This window comes from Strigops habroptila, chromosome 4, assembly GCF_004027225.2.
Source record: "Strigops habroptila isolate Jane chromosome 4, bStrHab1.2.pri, whole genome shotgun sequence".
NCBI lineage: Eukaryota > Metazoa > Chordata > Aves > Psittaciformes > Psittacidae > Strigops > Strigops habroptila.
In genome coordinates, this window is record NC_046358.1 from 28,310,080 (window position 1) to 28,331,847 (window position 21,768).

Consider the following 21,768-nt stretch of genomic DNA (forward strand, 5'->3'; position numbering starts at 1 on the left):
TGCTAATCCAGGGTCCACTATTGGAAGCGTCAGGAAACAGGATCCTGCAAACCCCATTTGTTCTGACCAAGGAAAAGGGTATAAACCTCTGAGGGTATTCACTTGGTGAGGATGATGCCCACAGATTTTGGGACAAGGGGAAGATGGAAAATCCTCGAAACACAAGGATGCAGGTAATTAAAGAACTATTTCAGCATGCTTGGTCCCTGGACCCAGAGCTGACACTGATGGCACACTCTTCTGGGTGGACTTACAGAGGACACAAATGGGGCTGCCACACAGCACCCGAACCATGCCCTCTGCTTGGTTCCAAACCTGTCTCACTGCAAAAATATCACCTGCTGAGTCAAGAGGGACTAGATGTGGCTGCACATGTGTGGGATGACCCTCAGTGCTGAGCACATGGTACAGCTCTCAGGACGGTGCCTTGAGCTGTGCCTTGCCAGGACTCCATTCTCCAGTTGGCTGCACAGTGTAGCCCCAGACTGCACACGGCGGGCACAGGGCTGAGCTGGCCAGAGCTCTGGGCAGTGACTGCCTGTGTTTCTTCCTAAATACCAGCAGCCCAGAAAAGCTCAAGGGGAGTTCCAGTTAGGGAGGTCATAGTAGAACTCAGAGGAAAGAAACTCTTCAGATAAAGCCAATGCAGAACTCAGGGGTGAAGTACATCAGATAAAATCTCTCCCTTGCCTACTGCATCCCCAAAGACAGGCCACTTCTTCCTGTTTTGCTCCCCGGTGCAGTTGTGACTTTTGATGACTTCCTGCCTCCAGACAGCTCCACACCATTGCTGGAAAAGCCATCTTCTTTCTGCTGCTGCCATGACTTGCTCTCTGCAGGACACTGCCTTGCTCCCTCGGTGCCCTGAGTCCATTGCTGGCCTTGCCTCCCTCTGCCAGCAATGTGGTCCCTGGGGTCACAGCCAGCTGCCCCAGAGAGAGGGACTATTCTTTTCCCCGCAGTGGGTGCAAGTACTGCAGGCAGAGCAGGACAGGCAGGGTAACTCCTCACTGCCCTCCCGCTCCCTCTAACCAAGCATTTCCATAACACAGGCACAGAGTAAGCCATGCACAGGTGAACTAAAAGAATGGTCATTCCTATCAGGTCAAAATTGCCAGTTTAGCCTCCTGCAGCCTAGGCTATTGTCCATGGCTAATTCACCTTTATAAGCATGTCAGCATGTTTTTTCAGGGAGGCTGAGGTTAGAACGGGTTTATTCCCTGATTTCCTACTATGAGAGGGACGAGAACAAAGAAGCTTAAAATAAAAGTGTTGCCAGGAACAACAGCACTCTTGACAACAGAATTCTCGCATAGACATGCAGTTGCAACTGCACATAATAGCATCACACTGCTAGCCCCCTCATGTCTGAGACTGTGTGGGGTACAATTTCCTTTAAAAACTCCAACTCTACTGGGTATCAGAACTCCAATTCTACTGTCCTGTGTGCAGGACAGTGGAAGTTGCTTGGTTAAGTCTGAAAATAGTCTGTGGAGCCTCATGGGCTGAGGAAATGGTGAGTAAACCAACCTACAAAAGGGAAGTTGGTTATTTTTCTCAGCAGTGATCAGGATAAGACACTGTGGTGAAAATGTAATGCTCCACTTGGACTGTGAAGGACCAGATGAGGTGGTTGTACCAAAGCGCGACACAGCTGCTTCAGAGAGAATCATAGAATCATAGAATCGTAAGGGTTGGAAAGGACCTTAAGATCATCTAGTTCCAACCCCCCTGCCATGGGCAGGGACACCTTGCCCATGAGAGTGTTTCCCAATGCAGCCACACTGTTTCATACCGCAAGAAGGGCAGTTTGATCATCTCCCATTGCTATCCTGGCTCTTCCCTTAGCTTATACTCTGGGAGGGATAATTAAGCAGTTATTTGAGACTTGGTATGTGCTCTTTGTGCAATGGTAATTATTCAGCTAAAATGCCTTCTGTACCAGCAAGGTCAGGACTAGAGGGCTTGCAGTACATCCTCTATGACAACATATATAACAGCCAGATCCTTTGTGGGACAAACCAGCTTGCTGGTAGACATCTTACTTCTACCCCCTCAAAAAACATATTGCTTTGAAATAAATGAAAAGCAACATACCAATTTCAAACAATGCTAGATTTCGTTTGGGACTGCCACTTCAGGTGGCACTTATTGTTTGTGTGCTCATTTGTACTCATGAAATTTTGTTCCAGGAAGCAGTAAACAGTATCACACATTACTTCATTACTGTTTGACTTTGCTGTGACAGCATGGCACTCCAAGAAGCTAACATCGTTTCCCAGGAAATCTTTACAGAACAGCACGTTTTCTTCTCTTGTCAGAAAGTTTCCTGGCATACAATGTACTGTGACAAGCAAACCTCCAAGCATCACGATTCTTATGACCACCAGTGTACAGGAGAGAAGGAAGAAGACAACAGCCAACATTGTTTTGGTTCTTGTGCTTTAGTTAATCCTTCCTTTCAGAAGCTGCTGGAGACTGTTACCTGAGTCAGGATCAACCCTGCTGGCTTAAATTAGGTGAGGGTTGGAGAATTATGACACGCTTCTTACATTTTAACCCAAAATTTTTACACTTTTAACTATAATAAAATTAATAATAAGTTTGCAACTTGCTATCTCAACTTGCAAAGTACTTTTCTTTAAGCAGTAAGTGCTGGCTAGACACCCATACTCAAGGATGCTTTGACAAATGGGAACATATTCAAAATAGAGGATGCTGAAAGTGTTAGAGGCAAATCATTAGTCAAATTCAACAAAGCTTCTTGAACTGAAACCAGCAGGGTTTTCCCATGCCTTCTGGGAGGTATAATGCAGAAGATCCAGAAATAGATCCCTAAATCCCCATGGTGCTCGAGTGAGTATCTCTGAGTGAGCTAAATTCAGCTTTCACCATTGTTTGGCTGTTTTCAATAGCTGAGAGAAAACTGAAAAGCAAAGCAGTGTGAGGGTGGCTAACTGTAATACCTGTCTCAAGTAGAGTGTGTTAAATAGGAAGGAATAGGAAGGTGACCTCCTTTAGTTAACAGAACTGCATTTCCCAACTCTGTAACTTTACACATCTAATCTAAAATTTGCTCGTTTGGTGCTGTCACTAAAAATAACATTCCTTTTTTATCTGATTAGTGTGAGGCGAGAGAACATGCTGGGACACTACACATTCCTCTACCAACTAGAAATCCTGCAAGAGAAAGCAGAAATATCAAAACTCAGAAATGTCATTTCCATCAGCATTGCCCCCACACATCAGAAGGGGAAACTGCAAAGCTATTTTCCTTTTTTCATACACTCAGATGCCAACTCCTTCCAATGTGTGTAAGTTATCATGAGAGGCTGTGCTGCGCTTCAGTTGTTGGAAGCCTCAGCTTATAAACTGAGACTGTAGGTCCCACCCCTGCACAGAAGTCCCAGCGGAGGTTTATGTCCAATGGGGCAAGCGGCAGTTTTCAGCGTGCTGCTATAAACATAAAGACCGTGAACACCTTCCTTCTTGCATTCAGGCCTCCTCATCTCTTCTGAAGACAACAGTTCATCTATTCTCCAGTTGCGAAGCACCATGGTTCTCACAAGTTTGAGTGAAACTCTGGCTGCTTTGAGGGACTTACCTATCCCCAGACTAGAGATAATTTCAAGGTCTTGAAAGCTACTGGCTTCTAATATTGCTTGTGGTAGCTTCAGGGTGAAGGGTAGCAAATCCCTGTAAAAAGAAACACAGTGAAAAAAAAAACGAAAGAATAAACCCTACAATTGTTAGAAACCCCAGATTTTACTTTTGGTTCTCATGATTGAGTCACAATTTCAGCCCTCTTCTGCAAAGTCCTGGATGCTGTCATGGGAAGATCTCATGCCCTATAAGGCATGTGCCAGCCTGGGTTGCTCTGATTTCACAAGAGCTACTGTGGTGATGCTTCATGCCGTGCCACTGGCTTAATGACTGGATCCTGGCTTCCTCCTCCAGGAACAGCAGGAACACCTCTCACCTCAGAGGAAGCCACAAGGGTTGAAATATTTCCCATGAAAATTGAGGTGTGCAAATGGTAATTATTGTAATTAGAAAAGCCATTCTTTTTGGTGTGGAGGGGCTCTGCAGTCTGTTTTCTTTCTGTTTACCACTCTCTTCCCACCCTGCTTCCTCTTTTAAAAATCACTGTAAGTATAAAGTATGGGGACATGGCAAGACACAGCAGGGTTATGGAAGGAAGACACCTCCTGGGGAACGGTAGCCCCTGTGTGAAGTGACAGACAATGATGGAGTGCTGCATGACACTGAGAAAACACATATATCTCTCTACTCTCTACTCTCAGACTTCTGACTGCCTGGTTTATGGAAAGATGTTGTATTTTTGCTAAAAAAAAGACGCAGTTTCTCAGAGGTCATTAGTAGGGTTTCACTGAAACACACCCTAAGTTTCAAATAATAATTTGCTAAACCTGTTCCTATGTCAATTCCCATTCTAATGATGACTAGAAAGACCAAAATAATAGTCCCTAAAAGGTAGCAAGGAATGGTGTAGGATCATTTTACACATTAAAAAGTTTAACAAAATGCTCTGCAAGATGCAGGAAATTATTCTAGAAACAGCTGGCCTTGTGAGTAGGTGGTCTCCGCTACACGAACGCGCACCCCAAAAAGGCACATGACTGCAGACCTGGGGAGGACTGATTTATTGACAGATAAACGCAGGGGTGCTACTTTTGTCCTTATTGACAGATCCATGTCTTACTGATGCACCAAGGTGTACTCCTTGGGTTCTCTGTGCACCACTGAGCACCCTGTTGTCACATTGTTTGACATAAACTGATGTGATCCGAGGATTATTATTTTGTCATGACAAATATCAGGTTTAAAAGAGGAAGAGGGTCCATGGACATTCTGCTTTCTTTGTTTGTTATTGTTATATTTGTTACATGCATCAGTAGTACACTTCTTTTCCTTATTTTTTTTTTTCCCTCAGAAAAATACATCTAAAAATCAGGAAACATGAAGACATCAGCCTAATAGAAAAAACCTGGTTTTATTCATGGGGCAGCAGCCTGCAGACAAGCCACCAAGTCACCTATTACCTACAGGTGTTATTTTGGTGATCTAAGGTAATCTAGCCAGGCCAGACTGTCTTTTGAGAAGAGCCTGCCAGCCCTGATAATCCGTTTCCAGCTCTCTATAGATCACTGTTTACTACAGCCTTGAGAATAGGCCTTTCCATGCATCATCACGGAGACCTCCTACAAGCTGCCAGTAAATGGTAGGTCAGTGCCTAAGCAGCCTTTTTATTACCTGCTTCTCTCAGAAAATGATTCCCTATTTTCCTTGTCTTTTGACAGAGACCTGAGAAATCACATGAACCACCTGCAGGAAAGCAGAAGTGAGCATATTTTCCCTCCCAATGGCCATTGACTAGAAACGCCCAATTCTTGTTTGCATTTGGGCTCTTCTTCGCTTTGGTGACACAGAAATCTTTATATGGGTCCAGGGGTTCATTTAAGCCCATTCTATAGAGTCTATACACATTTAGATGGTTGTCCTTTCATTGAGAAGGGTGAGACAGAGTTCCTTGTGTCTGGGTAGGAGTCCTGGCCCAGCAGCACTAAACTCAGCCGGCTGCAGAAGCAGCTCTCAAAATAGTGCAAATATTACTGGTTGGGTAAGCTGCGGCACGCTGGATCACGCCATAGATAGACTGTTCCTGCTATGTGACCTAACCAAGTCACTAACACAACTGCCTTGTAAACATATCCCGAATCTGCTTTCACCTCTTAAATGGAAGTAACTACTTTAAGAGTCATCGAAGTTTATATAGGGGAGGCCAAATGTTTACATCCAGCTCAAAACCAGGCCTGCTGCAGCAGGAGTAGGGTAAGCAGGTTGTGGAGGTATCGCTGCAGTGTGCTTGGCACAAACACAGATGAGAGGAGACTGCAGGCAGAAGAGGCACAAGGATTTAATTACACAGAGGGACTCATCAGTGCTGATCAGACCTTGCTCTAATGAAAATGACCTTACAGGTCTGTCTCATGTCTATGCCCATTAGGTTTAGCATTTCTGCACTGAGCAAACAAGCAATGTCTCTTTTTATTGCTTTATTGTATTTTTAAATTTTGGCTAAAGAAATAAATTGTTTCAGGACTACTCTGCTTGACAGATTCTCCACAGGTGACTAAGTGCTCTGAGTCTCCCACAGCCAACAGTCCATTAGCAGGCTTACTAATGTGCTGCCAGGTATGTGTGGATGCTTAAAGCTGCTTTAAATAAGAGATGGTTAATCCACGACCCATTTTCCTCCCTGCCCTCCTAGCCTCAGTCATTTGTGGGTGCAGCCCTACAGACCTTCCTCAGACAAAGAATGCAGCTTCAGGGACATTCGTGGTTATGGTGTGCCTGGCTAGAAACTGGGTGATCTGGCCCCACTGTAGATACCAGCATCTGAAATACCTCCTCGTCTGGCAAGTTAGAGGAGATGGGAAGAAACAGCGGGGGCTGTGACTGGATACTGGTGGAAGGCACTCCAGAGGGCAAAATGAAGCAACCCCTCCATGGAAGCAATGACTCCAACTCACCTACTGACACAGTAGAAGGCAACCAGTTTGAAGACATCCTCAAATACAAGGACAGATCCTTCCAGGTATAGGACTGATGAAAAACAAAAAAGGACAGTCAGCAACTGTTTTCTTTGAGCTGTACAGTAAAAAAGGCAGTGGGTTTGGCTCACATATCTTGTATTCTGTGATTGTCCAGTATCTGCATGGACTAATATGAAGAAGCATAAAGAATTGGCTTCAGACAGCCACAGTGAGATTCTTTGGGGAAAGAAACACTACAGAAGAAATGTCCTAGCCTAGCTCTCTGAACGGTTAGGTCAAGACATCAGACTGTTGTGACAGTAATAGAAACAATGGGAAGAAAAAACCCCAGGTCACAGCTAAAGAGTTCTTCATAACAAACCCATCTGTCTCTAAGGGTGTGCATATCTGCAATACATATGGGGCTGACCTTGTGACTCTCCATGCTGGAATCTGGTTTGGTCCGGATGGACAAAGTGCTTTGAAGAAAAAAAGTAGAAATCATTATCTTACTACTATGTGTGTGGGCTCTGACCTGGGTCACACAGGCAGCATGAGCACAGCCTATTTGTATCTCCCCTGTCTTATCCCTTCATTGTGTTATACAGCACTTTCCTTTAAGTGCCAAAATACAATCTACACCACATTGCAGAGCTCTTCAAGATGACCTCCTTTATAACAGCATGCTATGGTATTGCGTAGCCCAAACCTTACATGTATTACAGAGTTTTTGACTGCTAAGATAGAAAAAAAACCCACCAGCTGGTGGAGAAAATTTCGTATTGATCAATAACCCAAGGCAGAGAAAAAGAGATGGATCTGCAGGAGAAAAGTGTCCATCTTTGCTTTAGCTTTATGGTCTCACAAATTGTCTGTGCTTCTACATACAAAACACACCATCACAGAGATGACAAATCTGAGGAAATCTGCAGTGGGTTCTGGTAGTGGAAAACTGGATCCCCAGAGCTGCCCTGTTCCTGCCACAGGAGCGCACTGGGGGTCCTCCAGCAGCAGCACTGGCTCGTGCCACACAGCTGTGCCCGCAGCTGCTCTGTATCTTCCTTCGCTCTGTTTTCTAGGCCATGGTTCAGAGCTGTGGACACGAAGCTCAGCTATCGCGATTCAGCTTCATGGTCTGCCATGATTCACACAGAGCCCTGTGAAACGTGTCCAGCTCCTTGCCCTGCCTGCCTGGTTGTTAGCTCCTCCAAAAGCAGGCCCTCCAGCACCTGCGGGAGGGAGGCATCTGCCTGGCTCTCCTCTCCCTAGGCTGCATGCACTGGCTCTTGTTCTCCAGCCAGCAGAGAATCCCACTGGAAGGAAATGCTCGAGCTTGTCTCTGGTTCAGCTTCACAGTTCATTCCCCAAACATGGAATTTCCTCCTTTTACTTCTCCCTTTGTTCTAGCCCAGGCCGTCAGGTCACTGTTTTGGCCTGAGTACGCCAATGTAGGCAATTTTTAAAGAGGCAAAGCACATGTAATTCTCAGAAGTCATTCCTGACATTAGTTTGTGTTGGATAAGTGCAAATAGATCAACCTCAGTGTGTGTGCTGATACCAGACTGCAACGCGGAATTTAAAACATATTTCAAGCAAAACAATTCCTTTCTCTTACTTTTCTCCCACAACTGGAAAAATACATGTTTGGCAAGTTTTTTCTTTTTCCATAATATGAATCATGTTTCAGTCAGGGATTTTCATTAAAAATCTACAATGAACAATTTCTGTAGTTTGAAATCCATCTGCTTTGCAGCTCTGACACAGGAAACCAAAATAAAGACAAAACCCAGTGCTATTCCAGAGAATGAACCAAAACCCAAGAGTCTGAACTCACTTGAATCTCCAACAATTAACTAAAGCCCTTTGTGCAGACGACAGTTTTAAGGACTCCTTTTCTGCTAAGAACCACATGTTCACTTTGGTATCCGAGTTGCAGGTGTACATAAGAGAGCAGGCTGCACCCGTACATGTTTACATACACGAGCAGATCACTTGGATGGGGAGTAATAATTGGTTCTGTGCCAGGAAGCTCTGCCGTTTGAGAGGTTGAATTTTAGACAAAAGAATATTAGTCCAAGCCCCTCAGCGTCAGGAGTATCCACACAGAAGTGCCTTGTCACCCTACAGCTACTTCTCCTCCCATATACAGTTGAATAGCATAAACCACCACAGATCAAGAGGAATGATATAGCTAAAGCAGTCTAGGTACAAAACCCACTGGAACTTAAGGACGGGAATTTTCAGCAGGTAGTATATAGAAACTGGTCTGCTCTGAGAGGTCACAGAAGGTAACAAAATCAAGCGTATTTTTCAGCAGTCTGGGATTCACCGTACAGAGACCCACAGCTCTGCTGGGACATTTTTAGGGGGCCTGCAAGCAAGTAAGAATAGAAAAACACTGCCTTAGATCATTACTCAAGGTACTAGCACCATTGGGACCAATATGCTGCCCAAAATTTATTCTGAACATTGACAGTGTCAAGCAGCCTGCGCAGGGCTGCTGTGGCCACTTGGACCTGCTTCCAGCACAGCACCCATGAGGAAAGCCTTGCAAAATCCTGTGGGGAACGTCTTCCTTGGGAGAAACTGTAACACTTTTTCCTTAACCTGTTTTTATCTAGTCGCCTGTTGACTGCCAGCAAGCATCACTGATAAGCAGTGCTTCTTGCTGCCTTGCTCTTGGGTGGCATGTTTCTGATTCTTGGAAAGATGCAGCAAAGAGCAAGTTTGTACCGCTAAAAGAGTTCTGTTGACTGTTGGGGACAGTATATCCCTTCCCCAGTAACGTTATTGCCCTCAAGGCACCCTGCTCTGAGTAGAGAGCCAGGAAGAGGTGCTTTTCTCTGGCCGTGGATGCGCCACGGACAGCTGGGGACATTTCACTGACATGAGCTCTGCTGCTCAGGGAGGGATCATAATGTGGCCATTTATAAGAACTTATGACTTGTGCAAAAGCTACAAGCAGACACTTTTCTGCCAGACCACTGTAATCCTGCTGAAAACTGCAGAGACAAAATTCACCTTTCTTGGGCTCATAAAACTACACCCAGGGCACCTGAAGAGCAAGGAAATCTCTGCGTCTCACCAGAACAGCGGCAGGCTGTTAATATGATCAAAAGCAATATCAAAAATAGGCTGGGCTCTGAGAGCCAAACATATTGCCACAGAATACTGAGTTTTACCTGATATTTAGAAGCCCACAGAAAAAAGTCACCTTCAGGAAATAAAAGGAGAAATGTGTAGAGCAATGGGCAATTTTGAGCAATCTGAAACAAAGATATTTATAAGTAATTGGAAAAAAAATGTTATGGGTGATGGGAGCGTTAGGAACACAAATAATGGTTCATTGTGGACCATACTCTGTATTGTGTCCTTTGTGCAACTCCATAAGTGAAGAGGACATAGACAAGTTATGAAATGCTATAAATATTTATAATTTTCCTTTTACTATACCAACATGCTCTGAGGAGTATCATCTTTAGACACTGACTGGAATCTGTCCTCATATTTTCTTTACTCTTTAAATCTCCCCACCATTTCTCCACCCAGATGCTGATGTTGTTGAGTCACACTGTCCCTGGGCATTCTGCCTTCCTTTCCTCTTTGATTCTTCCCCACAGAGTTGTATTTGCTAGTTCCGTTGTTCTGGTCACATGGACAAACAACCAGTTTCCATCTTCTTACTGCTTACATAGGCTCACAGGACCCAATTACTACAGCTTCTCCTTCTCTAATGGTGCTGTTAGTCTTATTCACTGTTTTTGATATCTGTGTAATCCTTCAGAGACATCTGAATTCAAAGATATGAATTCCTTATTCTGCAGCAGTTGTGTTGACAGAGAATTGCTGAGAACACAACCATCCTCAGAAGTCCTGCTTGGATGTGCTTGAGATGCTCTTATCTTTCCAGATTCTGGCGAACTGTGAGAGTTGTCATCATGGGTGTGATTCCACTTTTCTATTTCTATTGTAAGATTTAAGATTATAACTCCTGTTAAGAGTATAACTTCAGTTCCCTGAGCACACGCAAATCTCCTTCTGGCCCTTATTCATGCACTAGGCTGGTGGTGGTATTAAGAGAAAGAGTGTTAGCTGGCTAGAAGGAAATTTAGATTACATTGATAGAAGTCCTTAGGGTGTTTACAGTGTCTTTCAGCAACAAAAAGACAGAGCAACAGCTCTGTTTGTTTGAAAGTTCCTATTATCTGTCCTAATGTTTCAAGTATTACTTTTTGATGACCTTCTGTATGGTACTGTAGGACCTTCAAGTGCTATGTTCTTGTCGAACACTGTCACTGTTTATCTGTTTTCTCTTCTCAAGGCCTTTTTATTTCTTCTGTAATCTGATGCCTCTGCTTCTTCCATCTTCTGTCCAAACTGTAGTTTCCTTTTAGTTGCACAGTTCTAGACTATCTTGGGCAATGCAGGTCTGTTTTGTCTTTCTTGTCTTTCCTGGGGATTCTTTCATGAAACTGTCAGTTTTTTCTGGCTTCTTCTGCTCATCAAGGGCAGAAACTTCCCTGGTTTAGACTTCCACCAAAAAGACCTTTGTTGTGCCTCCAATTCATGCTTTCTCACAGGATTTCAATTTTACGGCTTCCTACAGAGTTTAATCTTTCTGGCCACGATGAAAAAATCACTGCTGGTGGCAGTTCCTGGGAAATTGAAACTAATGAATTACGGAAGTGATAAGGTGTTAATGAGCTTGGTTCTAGAGTGTAAGAGAAATCTATTTTTAAATGATGTTTTTCACAATATTTAATTGTATTTTGCAGAACTAAATTAATGCCATTAAAGAAGATGCAAACCATGGGCTTTTACACTCTTCTCATGCTGGGATTGATTGGAGGGGACACTCAGCAGAGTTAACTGTTTCCCTGGGCACCATGCGTATCTCCTGGTACCAAGAAAAAAGGCCATCCTCACATCTAACAGCCGCAGGAGTCTTGGCTGCTCCACTGTACTTTGGCTCATCCGCATTCACCCAAGCAGATGGGCAGCACCTTGGTGTCCACTTAGATTTTATGTCTTTAGTTCAGCATAAAATCGTGCTGCCACCTGGTCTCGCTGCCTCTGCTGCAGAATGCTCTAGCAGAAGTGTGTTACAGTCATTTCGCTGCTCTGTTTCCTCCTTACTGCGATTAGCGTTTCAGAAGGGATTGAGAGGGTGGCTCTCAAGGGTACTTGAAGCACAGCTACCCCAGCAGAAAGAAAAGTGTCACAGCTCGTCAGTGCTTTCCTTACAGGTATCCATGTGAACGGCCCTGGCAGGCCTGTGGCCACTCCCAGCCATTTCAGGGAATAAGAGCAGAGGACAGTCTGGAGAATGGCTGTTCAGTTTCAAAGCACTTGCCTTTCTTGTCACATCCTCACCCTGCAATCTCCTTTTCACTGCTCGAATAAACACCTTAAAGTCTGTGGAAATTCCATACCTGTTTGCACAGAAGCTGGGAGATCCAGGACTACTTCCCAGGACTAGATGGCAACAGGAGGTTTAGCTGGAGTTTTAGATGTAGCCACACTGGGTCTGTTTTCTTGCTCTTACACAGTAGGGATGAGGGGGAAAACATGGCCTTCCTGAAATACTGAGGGCAAAGAGGGCTCCCAAAGGACACTAAGAGGAGTAGGGTGACATGTTCAATTGGTGTGGTCCCTGATGTAAGCAGTTGAGCACTGTGGGATCCTTGCTGGAGAAGTCACATTTTCACACGTAATTCAGCATCCATCATACATTACAATGGCAGTACAAGATTGATTCTGCCCAGCAAAGTGACTCAAACTGTCAGGACTGACAAGACAAACTGAATATAGATATTTGCAAGTTGCTCTCAAAAGGCAAATTTCTTTGTTAAAAGTTTGTGAAGTATTCAAAGCTTTCAGATATATAAACAGTCTCCCCTGTGCCTCATGTAACAGGGAATTATACTCTGATTTGAAATTCTGGGGGTTTAGTTCTTAGCAACAATTTCCAGGTCATATAGATAATCTGGAGAATCAATCCTTATGTGAAAAACAATATATGCTAATATATATGCTATATATAAAAATACATAATATATGCAAATATATAAATATATGCTATAATCCCAACGTATTTTATCAAGAACAATTTTTTCCATTTACTTTGAAAAGCTTATTTCTCTGGCTATGAGATACATCATGAAATACCAGAGAACTAAGGTTAATCATATAGAAAAAGGAAGTTTTCTGAGCATTTTAAGGGAAGTCATCTGGTACCCAGAACCGCATTCTGTGTGAGAGACTTCCAGGAAGAAAGACACCACTTTCCAAAGGTAAGTGATGAAAGGGACTAACCCACTCGGAAATGGCAGACGTCAATAGGGTGGGCAATAAAACCTAAAAATGATCTTTCTGCTTCTGAGATATTGTAATCACACCTAGTTGCCAACCTGGTGGAAGGCGTTCTGATTCTCACTCCTCTGAGTAGGGTAGATTGCACTCTCACTGGCTGTGAGGGTCCCACTCAAAGGTTAAAGTATGAGGTCCTTACTGCCCTCATTTTACTTTGAGCAGTATCTTATTTACCTCATCTACAAGTCTAAACTCTTGTTTACTAAGCTCTTTAAGATCTTCAGGTAGCAAACACTGTCCAAGGGCAAAAATAATAATTTTTTCCAGTTTAGCCACTGAGACAAGGGCACTGGTATTATGAGTACTGATTTAGAATAGTTGTTTTAAAACCAGTAAGCTTTTTGGGTTATGTTCAAGGTACTAAGCAGAGTAGGGTAAGACAATATTATCCTAGAAAAGCATGCACAGTCTCTAGCTCTGATTACACACAGATTTTGCATTATGCCTCTTGAGACTGAAAAATAAGGCAAAAAAAGCCAAAGTGAGGATTAACAAAGCTGACAAGACCCTGAGGGCTTCTTTCCATCAAGCTTTCCCTACAATCCTATCAGTTTAGAGCCTAAAGTAAAAATTAAAATGTTTGCATGGAGAGAGGGCAGTAACTCTTCAGGATGAGAGTTTAAAAAAAGAAAAAGAAGGACACCCCACCGGCTATAAGCAACCAGAATGTTTCCAACACAACTTGTAAACCACACAGAAACCCAGCACTGTTACCTCTTGAAAAAGCAGCTGCACACCTGCCTCACCTTTTAAAAGTGCTTTATGTTTTAAAATAAGCAGTGCACTAAAGTGATGTGGAACTCACTCAAATAAGCAGGAATTGGTGAGACTTTCTGCTTTCCTTGTGCATGTCTACGTTTAGAAGAGAAATTATGAACTTGCACAACAGGTTATAAAATGTGTCCTCATACCAACCATGTTTTACAATATCCCCTAAGCCCTCGGTCTCTGTTCTTGCCAAATAAAGACCCTGGGCTCCTATTTCAGAGTAGTCGCCTGAGTGGGAACTCCTTGATATTAACTCAGTTTTCAGGGTTAATAATGATGGGGATAATGGAGAACTCATCGTTGGCAGGCAGACTGAGCTTGGGAAGATGTCTAGATTAGACATCCTTCAGGGGCTAGAAATCATTCAGTTTCTATCTGCAATCGAACCACAGACACTAGACCAGACAATGATAACGTCTCCTGTGCCCTTGTAACAGCCCACGCAGAGGTGGCCTTTGGCCTTGCTCTGCCTGCGAAGGCAGATGAGATCCAGCAGAAAACAGCAACAAAACAGCACTCCTTGGGCTGGAGGCTAGGAATGGGGCAGAGCTGCCTGGTTATCCTGTGCCACGGCATGAACTTGCTTAATGGTAGGTTTTTCACGCTGAGAAGCTGTGTAGGTGACGGCAGACTTTTCTCGCTAATGAGAAACATGCATAAACAGGGTAAATTAGCCCATGCTGAGCCTGGGTGATGCAGGGAGATTGTTATCTGCGTCTGAGCGAGGCTGATCTGAAGATAACCGGGGTAGCTCTACATCTTCACAGCTGTCACACAGGCACACCATCGGTGGCAACAGGAACCGCATTAAAAGATAACATTCGTCGGTCTACTCTACTTAATAGTAAGGTGTCTGCTGCACTGAACAGGAGTAATTTACTACACAAAAATAGGATGCTAGCCTGCATGCCCAGAGGCCTCCCTATATGCAATTAAACTGCTTAAAATTTGAACCTTAAGGTTAACTACATATTCAGCTTTTCCTGCCTCCTTTGCTAAAAATACACAAACTTCTATTCACTGACTGGTTAATCCTTGAAAAAAGTAGTCTTGGACAAGTTCTGCTGCTGAAATGTCTGATTTGCTTAATTGAGATGGAATCAGCCATTTTGGGCAAAAGAAGGGAAGAGGGATCTTCTCTCCCAAGGGCTTTGATAACTCTGTTATTTTTTTCCAGCACATTCTGCTTTTTTCAGGCCATTCAGGCCCGGAGCTGACAACAGTTTCCTACTTTGCCTCAATCACACACTCAATCACGCAATAATAAAGGAAAACATTCTTCTGAAATAAATGGGAAAAATTGGCTTCCCGCACAGTATGACAGCAGAGTTGCCTGTCAGCCTATACAGAAAGCATACAAAAAAGTCTGAATAGTAGTGTTGGTACCTCAGTGCTGAACAAAGTCAAATGCTTGGCAGGCAAAGGGTCTCTCTGCAGCCCAGTAAATACAGTGCTGGTCGGGAGCTGGGCTTGTTCAGGGCCAGCAGTGCACAGCTGGCTGAGCCCCATCAGCAAGCTGTGCCTCAGCTCTCAGCCTATGTAATAGGTGCAACGACACTGACTTCTTTGGGAAAATTCATCTGAATCCAGCTCTGAAGGGAGGAGAAGGGGCAGCTCCTTGGCACACTGCCTGTGATGCTCTGCTTTGAGGAGGTTAGCTGCAGCTTCCTCTCCTTGCACCACAAGGCAGCTCTGCTAGGCTCTGGGCAGCCTCCTTTTGGCTTGGCCCAGAGCATCTTGGAGTCTCATGCATCATCCAGCACTACAGGATGTGACCCCATCCTTGGCTGCCTACTGACCCTCTCCACCCTGTTTCCAGACCTATGTCTCCAGTATGCCACCCCACCTTCCCAAAGTCACCAGCTGCCTCTCCACCCCCATATTACTTTCTTTTCCTTTCCAGGCAATTTCACACAACACAGCACATGGTAGCACCTCTAAGGAAGCATTTCCACACCACACTGTCCAGCTTTCACACTCCCATGACTGCACTGATCACTTCTTCCCAGTCACAACCTGCATGAGGAAGAGGAAGATAGGGACCAGAAGGGCATAAGGGCATGGACGCATGTGGACAGCAGATGAGGAATGGCAAGAGCGCTTCTCGTGGCAGCAGCGTCAGCACAAAGTTACAGCCTGAGCTCACCTAAAACCTGGCTCCAGCCTCTCCTAGGGTCACTGCCCACACCCTTTTCCATCTACTTGTGCTCATGAGGCTGCAGTACCTAACTACTAGTTATTGATGGTTTTGCCTTATAGATATATATGTGTATATATATATATTCAGTAAAACCAGATTCTACAGCAAACCTGAAGCTGAAGATGCTTAGTTATGTTCCTGTCTGATAGACTTCCAGGACAGTTCATGAGGTGGTTGCCAAGGCAGTCCGCTCTTTCTTTGCTTTACCGATGAATAGTAACATAGAGTATAAAAAAAAAAAACAAACTGAAAAACAAAACTTGATCTTTTCACTCTGTAATGTCAGGTTTAGCCTCACATCTATTCAAAGGAAATCAGAGTTATAGTCCTACCCTGCTTTTCATGCTGGGTTTCCACTCAAGGAAGCCAACCATTTCAGTTATATTGACTATTTAAAAAAGAACTATGGTACCATTACAGTGATAACGGAAGTTAAAAAATGTACTTTCTGATGGGTCCTCTGGTGAGCCAGAGCTAGTCTCGAGAGGTTTGGCTTGGGAAAGATGAGATGTACATTTACTCCTGGAAGTCCTTTTAGCACCTGTGCAAAACCAGGTCAGGAGCCTTGCAGTGCTATTAACTCCGCATGATGAAGTCTACCTCAGCCTGCAGCAAGCTCAGCTCTGCAATATGCCAAGGGACATATAATTGCATCTATAGGGCATTTATCAGGAGGTCTTCTCCAGCCCAAACCCTGCTCAGGGTCAGCCATCAGGTCAAACCAAGTTGCTCAAGGCTTCACCCAGCCCTGTCTTGGAAACCTCCTGTGAAAATCAGCAAGTGCTACACAAAAATAAATGTCTTCATCTTAGAAATCAGTGTCATGAATATCAGCACATACTTCAGTTCATTCACTTTAGCTATGAAATGAAAGATCCCATGTTTCTGACATCAGTCAGGACCACAGATTTCTACCTTTTCCATCTCCATTCCAGTTTAGAAGGAATCCAAAACAAATGCAATTAATATTAATTTTAGAAATGGGAAATTGTTTTCCTATAGGTTGTTTTCTAATATCTTCTGTTTTCTGAGTCTTTAAAAAATTTTATGGTTACATCTTCAGGTTTTTCTCTGCAATTGTGAGGGTTACTTCTCTTTCTGGGAAAAAAAAGGATATTAAAAATTCTATCTATCTTCACTCTACTTCCTGATTCCGGCAGGCAGGGTGTTAGCAAAAACACTTGCAAAACCAAGGAAGCTATTGCAAGAGCTGCCAACACTTCCACAAAAATATTCATACCCAAAGGTCATCTGTACAACTGGTCATTCTCCTTAAAGGAGCTAAATTGTGAGTAGGCTGAAGTAACTGAACCGTTCTTCCATTTTTTCCCATGACCTCATCCGTGAAGTACTTCAACGCAGTTCATGTGGGAATATACCACTTGACCATGTGTGTTAGCACTGAGGACTTTGTTCTCCAAATTTGCTAATCCAGCCTCAGCAACATGTGTTAAAAGAAATGTTAACAAAATAAAGCAGGGAAATCTGCCATAATGGAGCATATCTGGCCATAGTGCACAGGGTGCCAGCAGACTGCAATAGGCAAGTCCATTATCAGCATCTGCTGAGTTATTCCTAGTCAATGTGCCTCCTTTTCCCTGCCGCGTGCTCACCTGGTGACTGCTCTCACATAGTACTCGGACCTGCTGACCCATGCAGGGAAACAGGCAGGAATTTGTATCCCTCGCATCTGAGCTCTGCCATCCTGCTGGGAGTGCTCAAAACCCTCATCTCAGACTGGCTGGGCTGTAAAGACCAGGGCCTTCAGCAGCTTTGCTTAGAGTTAAGCCTGCAAGCATGAACAAAGTCCATCACCATGTTACTCTAATGCCCTCTGTAAATATGCTGCTACCTGATTACTGTTGTTTAATTACCATCTGTTACCGCTACAGGACAGTCAGAATGGCTGCACATGCCCTTTTTATCCTTTTTTTCCTCATATGTGCTTGGGAAAGAGGAATGGAAGTGTGGAAGTGGCTGAAGTAACTTGGTAATGATGGACGGAGTTAGGTTAAGCTTGCTTTTACATCATTAGAATGCACCTATTTGGGATTATTAAGGCAAGAAAGTAGACTGTGAAATCTTAGCCCTTAAATAATCTCTTCCTTTTTCTGATTGATTTCATCCTTCCTAAAACCCAGAGCAGGCAGAGTTTTAATTTAAATCTCGGCATTTTCCTATAATAAAAAAACATAACCACATTACAGACAAAGCTTCACTACAAACCCCTCCTTCAGCTGTGCACTCATTGATTTTAGGGGTTTAACTCAGCCTAGGCCCAGCACATTGGAAGATATGTTTCTGAACATCTACGCCTGGTGGAAGGTTGTCCCACATGGATACAGTTTAAATAAGGAACAGGGACAGCAACTCTACAACGTGGGCTCGTGTGAACTGCCTCAGGAAAATAAACCTCCAAGTGAGCAAAGCCAGCCACAGCAATGGGGGAGACAGGAGGCAGGAGCATGATTACAAGAGTGGGTATCTGTGGCAGGATCAGGCCAGCCTCAAACCTCTTAGGACATGATCCTGAGAATTTCCTGACTTGGCAAATCAATTCCATAGTTATTTCTGTAAAGATTTCTAGTAATATGAATAGTATGTTCTTCTTTACTCTGTGCAATTGCAGATACTTCTGTTCAGCACCATTTTGAACATTCTGAAAGGAATCACGTCCTCTTTTTTTGGTACAGAAGAGTTTGGAAAACAATTACCACACATTCTGCACCAAAGCATATGTGCAAGACTTCTGAAAAGTATATGGTCAACTAGCGTCTCATAAAATCATAGAATGGTTTCATGAAATCAAATTATTTTCAGCTACAATTCAAAAGACTTCCCAGGCATAATAGGAAGCATTATACTCAGTATATGGTGCTAAAGCATTCTTCTATTAAAGGACTTCACCACTCTGGCATGTGTCTTCATAACTATCTGTGAAAGTACAAGCATAAGTGGTGCACCAAACTCCCAGTATATGTTACTTCAAACATGCACATTTACTTTAAACATCTGTTTCTTTTCTTTCTAATACTGCTGCAATGTCCCTGATGCTACTGGAATGCTTTCTGACTGTATACACATAAAGGGGAAGGAGAATCATGTCTGGAGGTTACAACTGGTTTGCTGAGGAGAGCCAAGGGTAGGAGTCAGCTGAGGAAATGGTGCTCAGTTCTTGAGGTATGTGAGGCTAGGGCTCCATTTTTGGATGAAGCAGAAGTAAAGGACAACTCTTAGAACTGGAAGTGCACCAAGTAGTTGAGATTTCAGTAGAGCTTGAGAGGTATCTCCCAACACTACATCTCTAAACAGTCAAAATCCTGTAACAAGCCTTCACTCTACATTTCCACTGTTCTGGCTAAGAAGGGGCCCTTCAGGCTGAGAAGCAAACACACAATGATCCAAGGCTTTGAAAGTTTCCAGGTTTCTCAACTTTCTGCTGAGCCGTGTGGTATCTGACTGTGGTATCTCTACCACACCTGCTGCTGCGATCAGGCTTAGGCAACCTGTCACTGGAGGAATTACAACCAAAGATGGAGAACTAGAAGAAAACTTAAAATTCAGTCTCTTCATTCTCCTGTTTTATGATTCTAAGGGCTACTTCACAGAACAGGTGAAAATTCCCCATGAAAACATGGAAAGAGTTTTCATTTCTTGACCCACTTACCTAGTGGGTCCTTTGGGGATTTCCACTTTAAAAAAATCACAATTAAATCTGGTATTCCCTTCAGAAAACTGCACTTCCCTAAATGTTTCATCACACGTCAGCAAAGCAGATCTGATATGGGGAAAAGAAAGAGAGAAACAATGATCCACCATTATTTGGCAGTGCTAGGAAGCTTCTGCTTTTTTGTGCTTCATTGAATGGCCATCTATATATGGATCTCAGGGGCTGGGCAGCAACCTCCATACTGTCATTGTGATACTGGGGAAAACCTCCTCAGATACTATCTGAAAAGTAGGATGGGATGAGAATGGCTTTTTACAAACAGCTGAGCAGTAGAACTTGTTGTTTAAAGCTGCAGATAAGAGACGGACATCACTGTAGAGATTGCACAGAGCCATTATGTCACCTCTAAGGATAGCACATCCTACTTTGTGTCACTTGTGAAGCTGAGATTTCACTGAATCCTCATGAGAAGGACAAGAAGAAGCTGGTAAGGTGCTCCAAAATAGTAAGCTGGGACGGGTTGCAACCTGAATTTTAGCTGGAAGGAAGGATTTCTGCAAAATCTGAACTATATGAGTCACAGCAAATTCAGCTTTCAGTTTACATTTGAATGCATCAAGCCTGTGCGGACTAATGAGCTGAACTGAGGTAACAGGGAGAAGAACTTGTTCCCACTTCTTCAAGCCCCTTACAAGGAGTCAGCTCTCAGAAAGGGACAGACACCTCTCCATGGGGCACATTAGACAGATCATTGCTTATGTGTCAACTCAGAAAGGAAATACTAGGAGCAGGCCAGCAAAACCAAAGCTGCTTGTCCCCAGTACAGCTGGGAAAGGGGATTCTTGAATGGCAGGGGACTTATAGCTGCTCCTTTTGAAGGGCGCTGGAAGGGCACCAGATCTACTCCACTTTATGCAGACTCAAAAAAGGTAGCTATCAGGAGGATTTTTGTTCCTACCAGAAAGCTGTGTCTCTCAACACATCCTTTGCACTGAGTTAGCGATAAGTTAGAAATAGCAAGCAAGTTTGAAAAACGCAGCAGAAAAGTCTTTCTAGTTAGGCTAGCTCACAGTGAAATTTTTCTACTACATTTTACTTTGCCTGTCCTCAAAGAAATAGGACATGACACAAATCAAGAAGTAACACTTCTATAAATGACATTTTTAGGCAGGATTCATTTTTTAAACTTTTATCCAAAGGAAAACTGAAATCATCAAAACCCAATTCCCCACCATGCAAAACCTAAGCCTTAGGTCAACTTCAAATAACTAAAAAGTTTCCCCACCCTGCAGCTAACCCTTGCCCTTTTATTCTTAATCTGGATACTTGAAGTTGTGGCAAGAGGTTTGCTATTCCTGCCCTCATGCAGGAACACGTGCGGCACCTCTGCAATTGCGTGCTCCAAGGTGCACGCAGATGAGAGAGAAAGCTTTCCTGGGGGTATGCAGCAGCCAGGCAGGGAGTTGTGCTCTGTGGTGGAGCAATGCTGTGGCAGCCTGTGGTTTGTGATTGAGATTAGAGCAGAATAAGAGAGTCATTTTTCCCTCTGGTTTTAAAGTCTGTTTACGATGCAAAGGTATGCAAAGAAACGTATGAGAATGTAAAAAATTCATTTGAGCAACTGTCAAGGGGGAAGAAATAAGCCACAATATCGATCAGTGGAAACAAGTATTTTAGCAGAGAGCAAAACGTGTACCCCAGGGAGCTGGCTTTGGGGCAGAGCTCAATGTCAGAGGATTTGAATGTGTTTGTGTAAGTAAATAGTATGTAATTTTTTTTGATGAACTCTTTCAAGTGGGTGTTTCTATGAATATCCTAAAGTTCTCATGTTTGCATATATGTTTTGGAATGTGGAAATCATGTACCTTACACATCCATTTACACTAAGGGCTGCATCAGACATAGCTGATTGTGAATTGGGTTCATTTTTGCTTGCTCATGGCAGATTTGGCTGTTTGATCAGGAACAGCATCAATACCATCAGCACCAAGACCCAGCTGCTTCCCAGAAACAGCAATGTGTTGAAAACAAATAGTTTAGGAGCAACCGGTTGTGCAGTATGACTGTATGAGGTGCATGAAAAGGGAACGTAGCAGATATCAGAAGCCTGGTGGGCCCCAAATTCAGTGGCAGAAATAGAGACAGTTTGAGTTAACAGGGCTTAGTCTGTCAGGGCCTTGTGCTTTCCTCAGGACTTCCAC

The 21,768-nt window shown here is 43.6% G+C and overlaps 1 protein-coding gene across 1 annotated transcript in view; it reads right to left on the reverse strand.

The window, feature by feature from the left end:
- LOC115606378 (ras and Rab interactor 3-like) overlaps positions 1-21,768 on the reverse strand; it is a 171,661-nt gene that overhangs the window by 21,038 nt on the left and 128,855 nt on the right. The window contains exons 21-22 of the mRNA XM_030482218.1: positions 6,555-6,627; positions 3,605-3,696 (exon numbers count right to left, since the gene is read on the reverse strand). Coding sequence (XP_030338078.1) covers positions 3,605-3,696; positions 6,555-6,627 — 165 coding nt within the window. The remainder of the gene's footprint in view (positions 1-3,604; positions 3,697-6,554; positions 6,628-21,768) is intronic.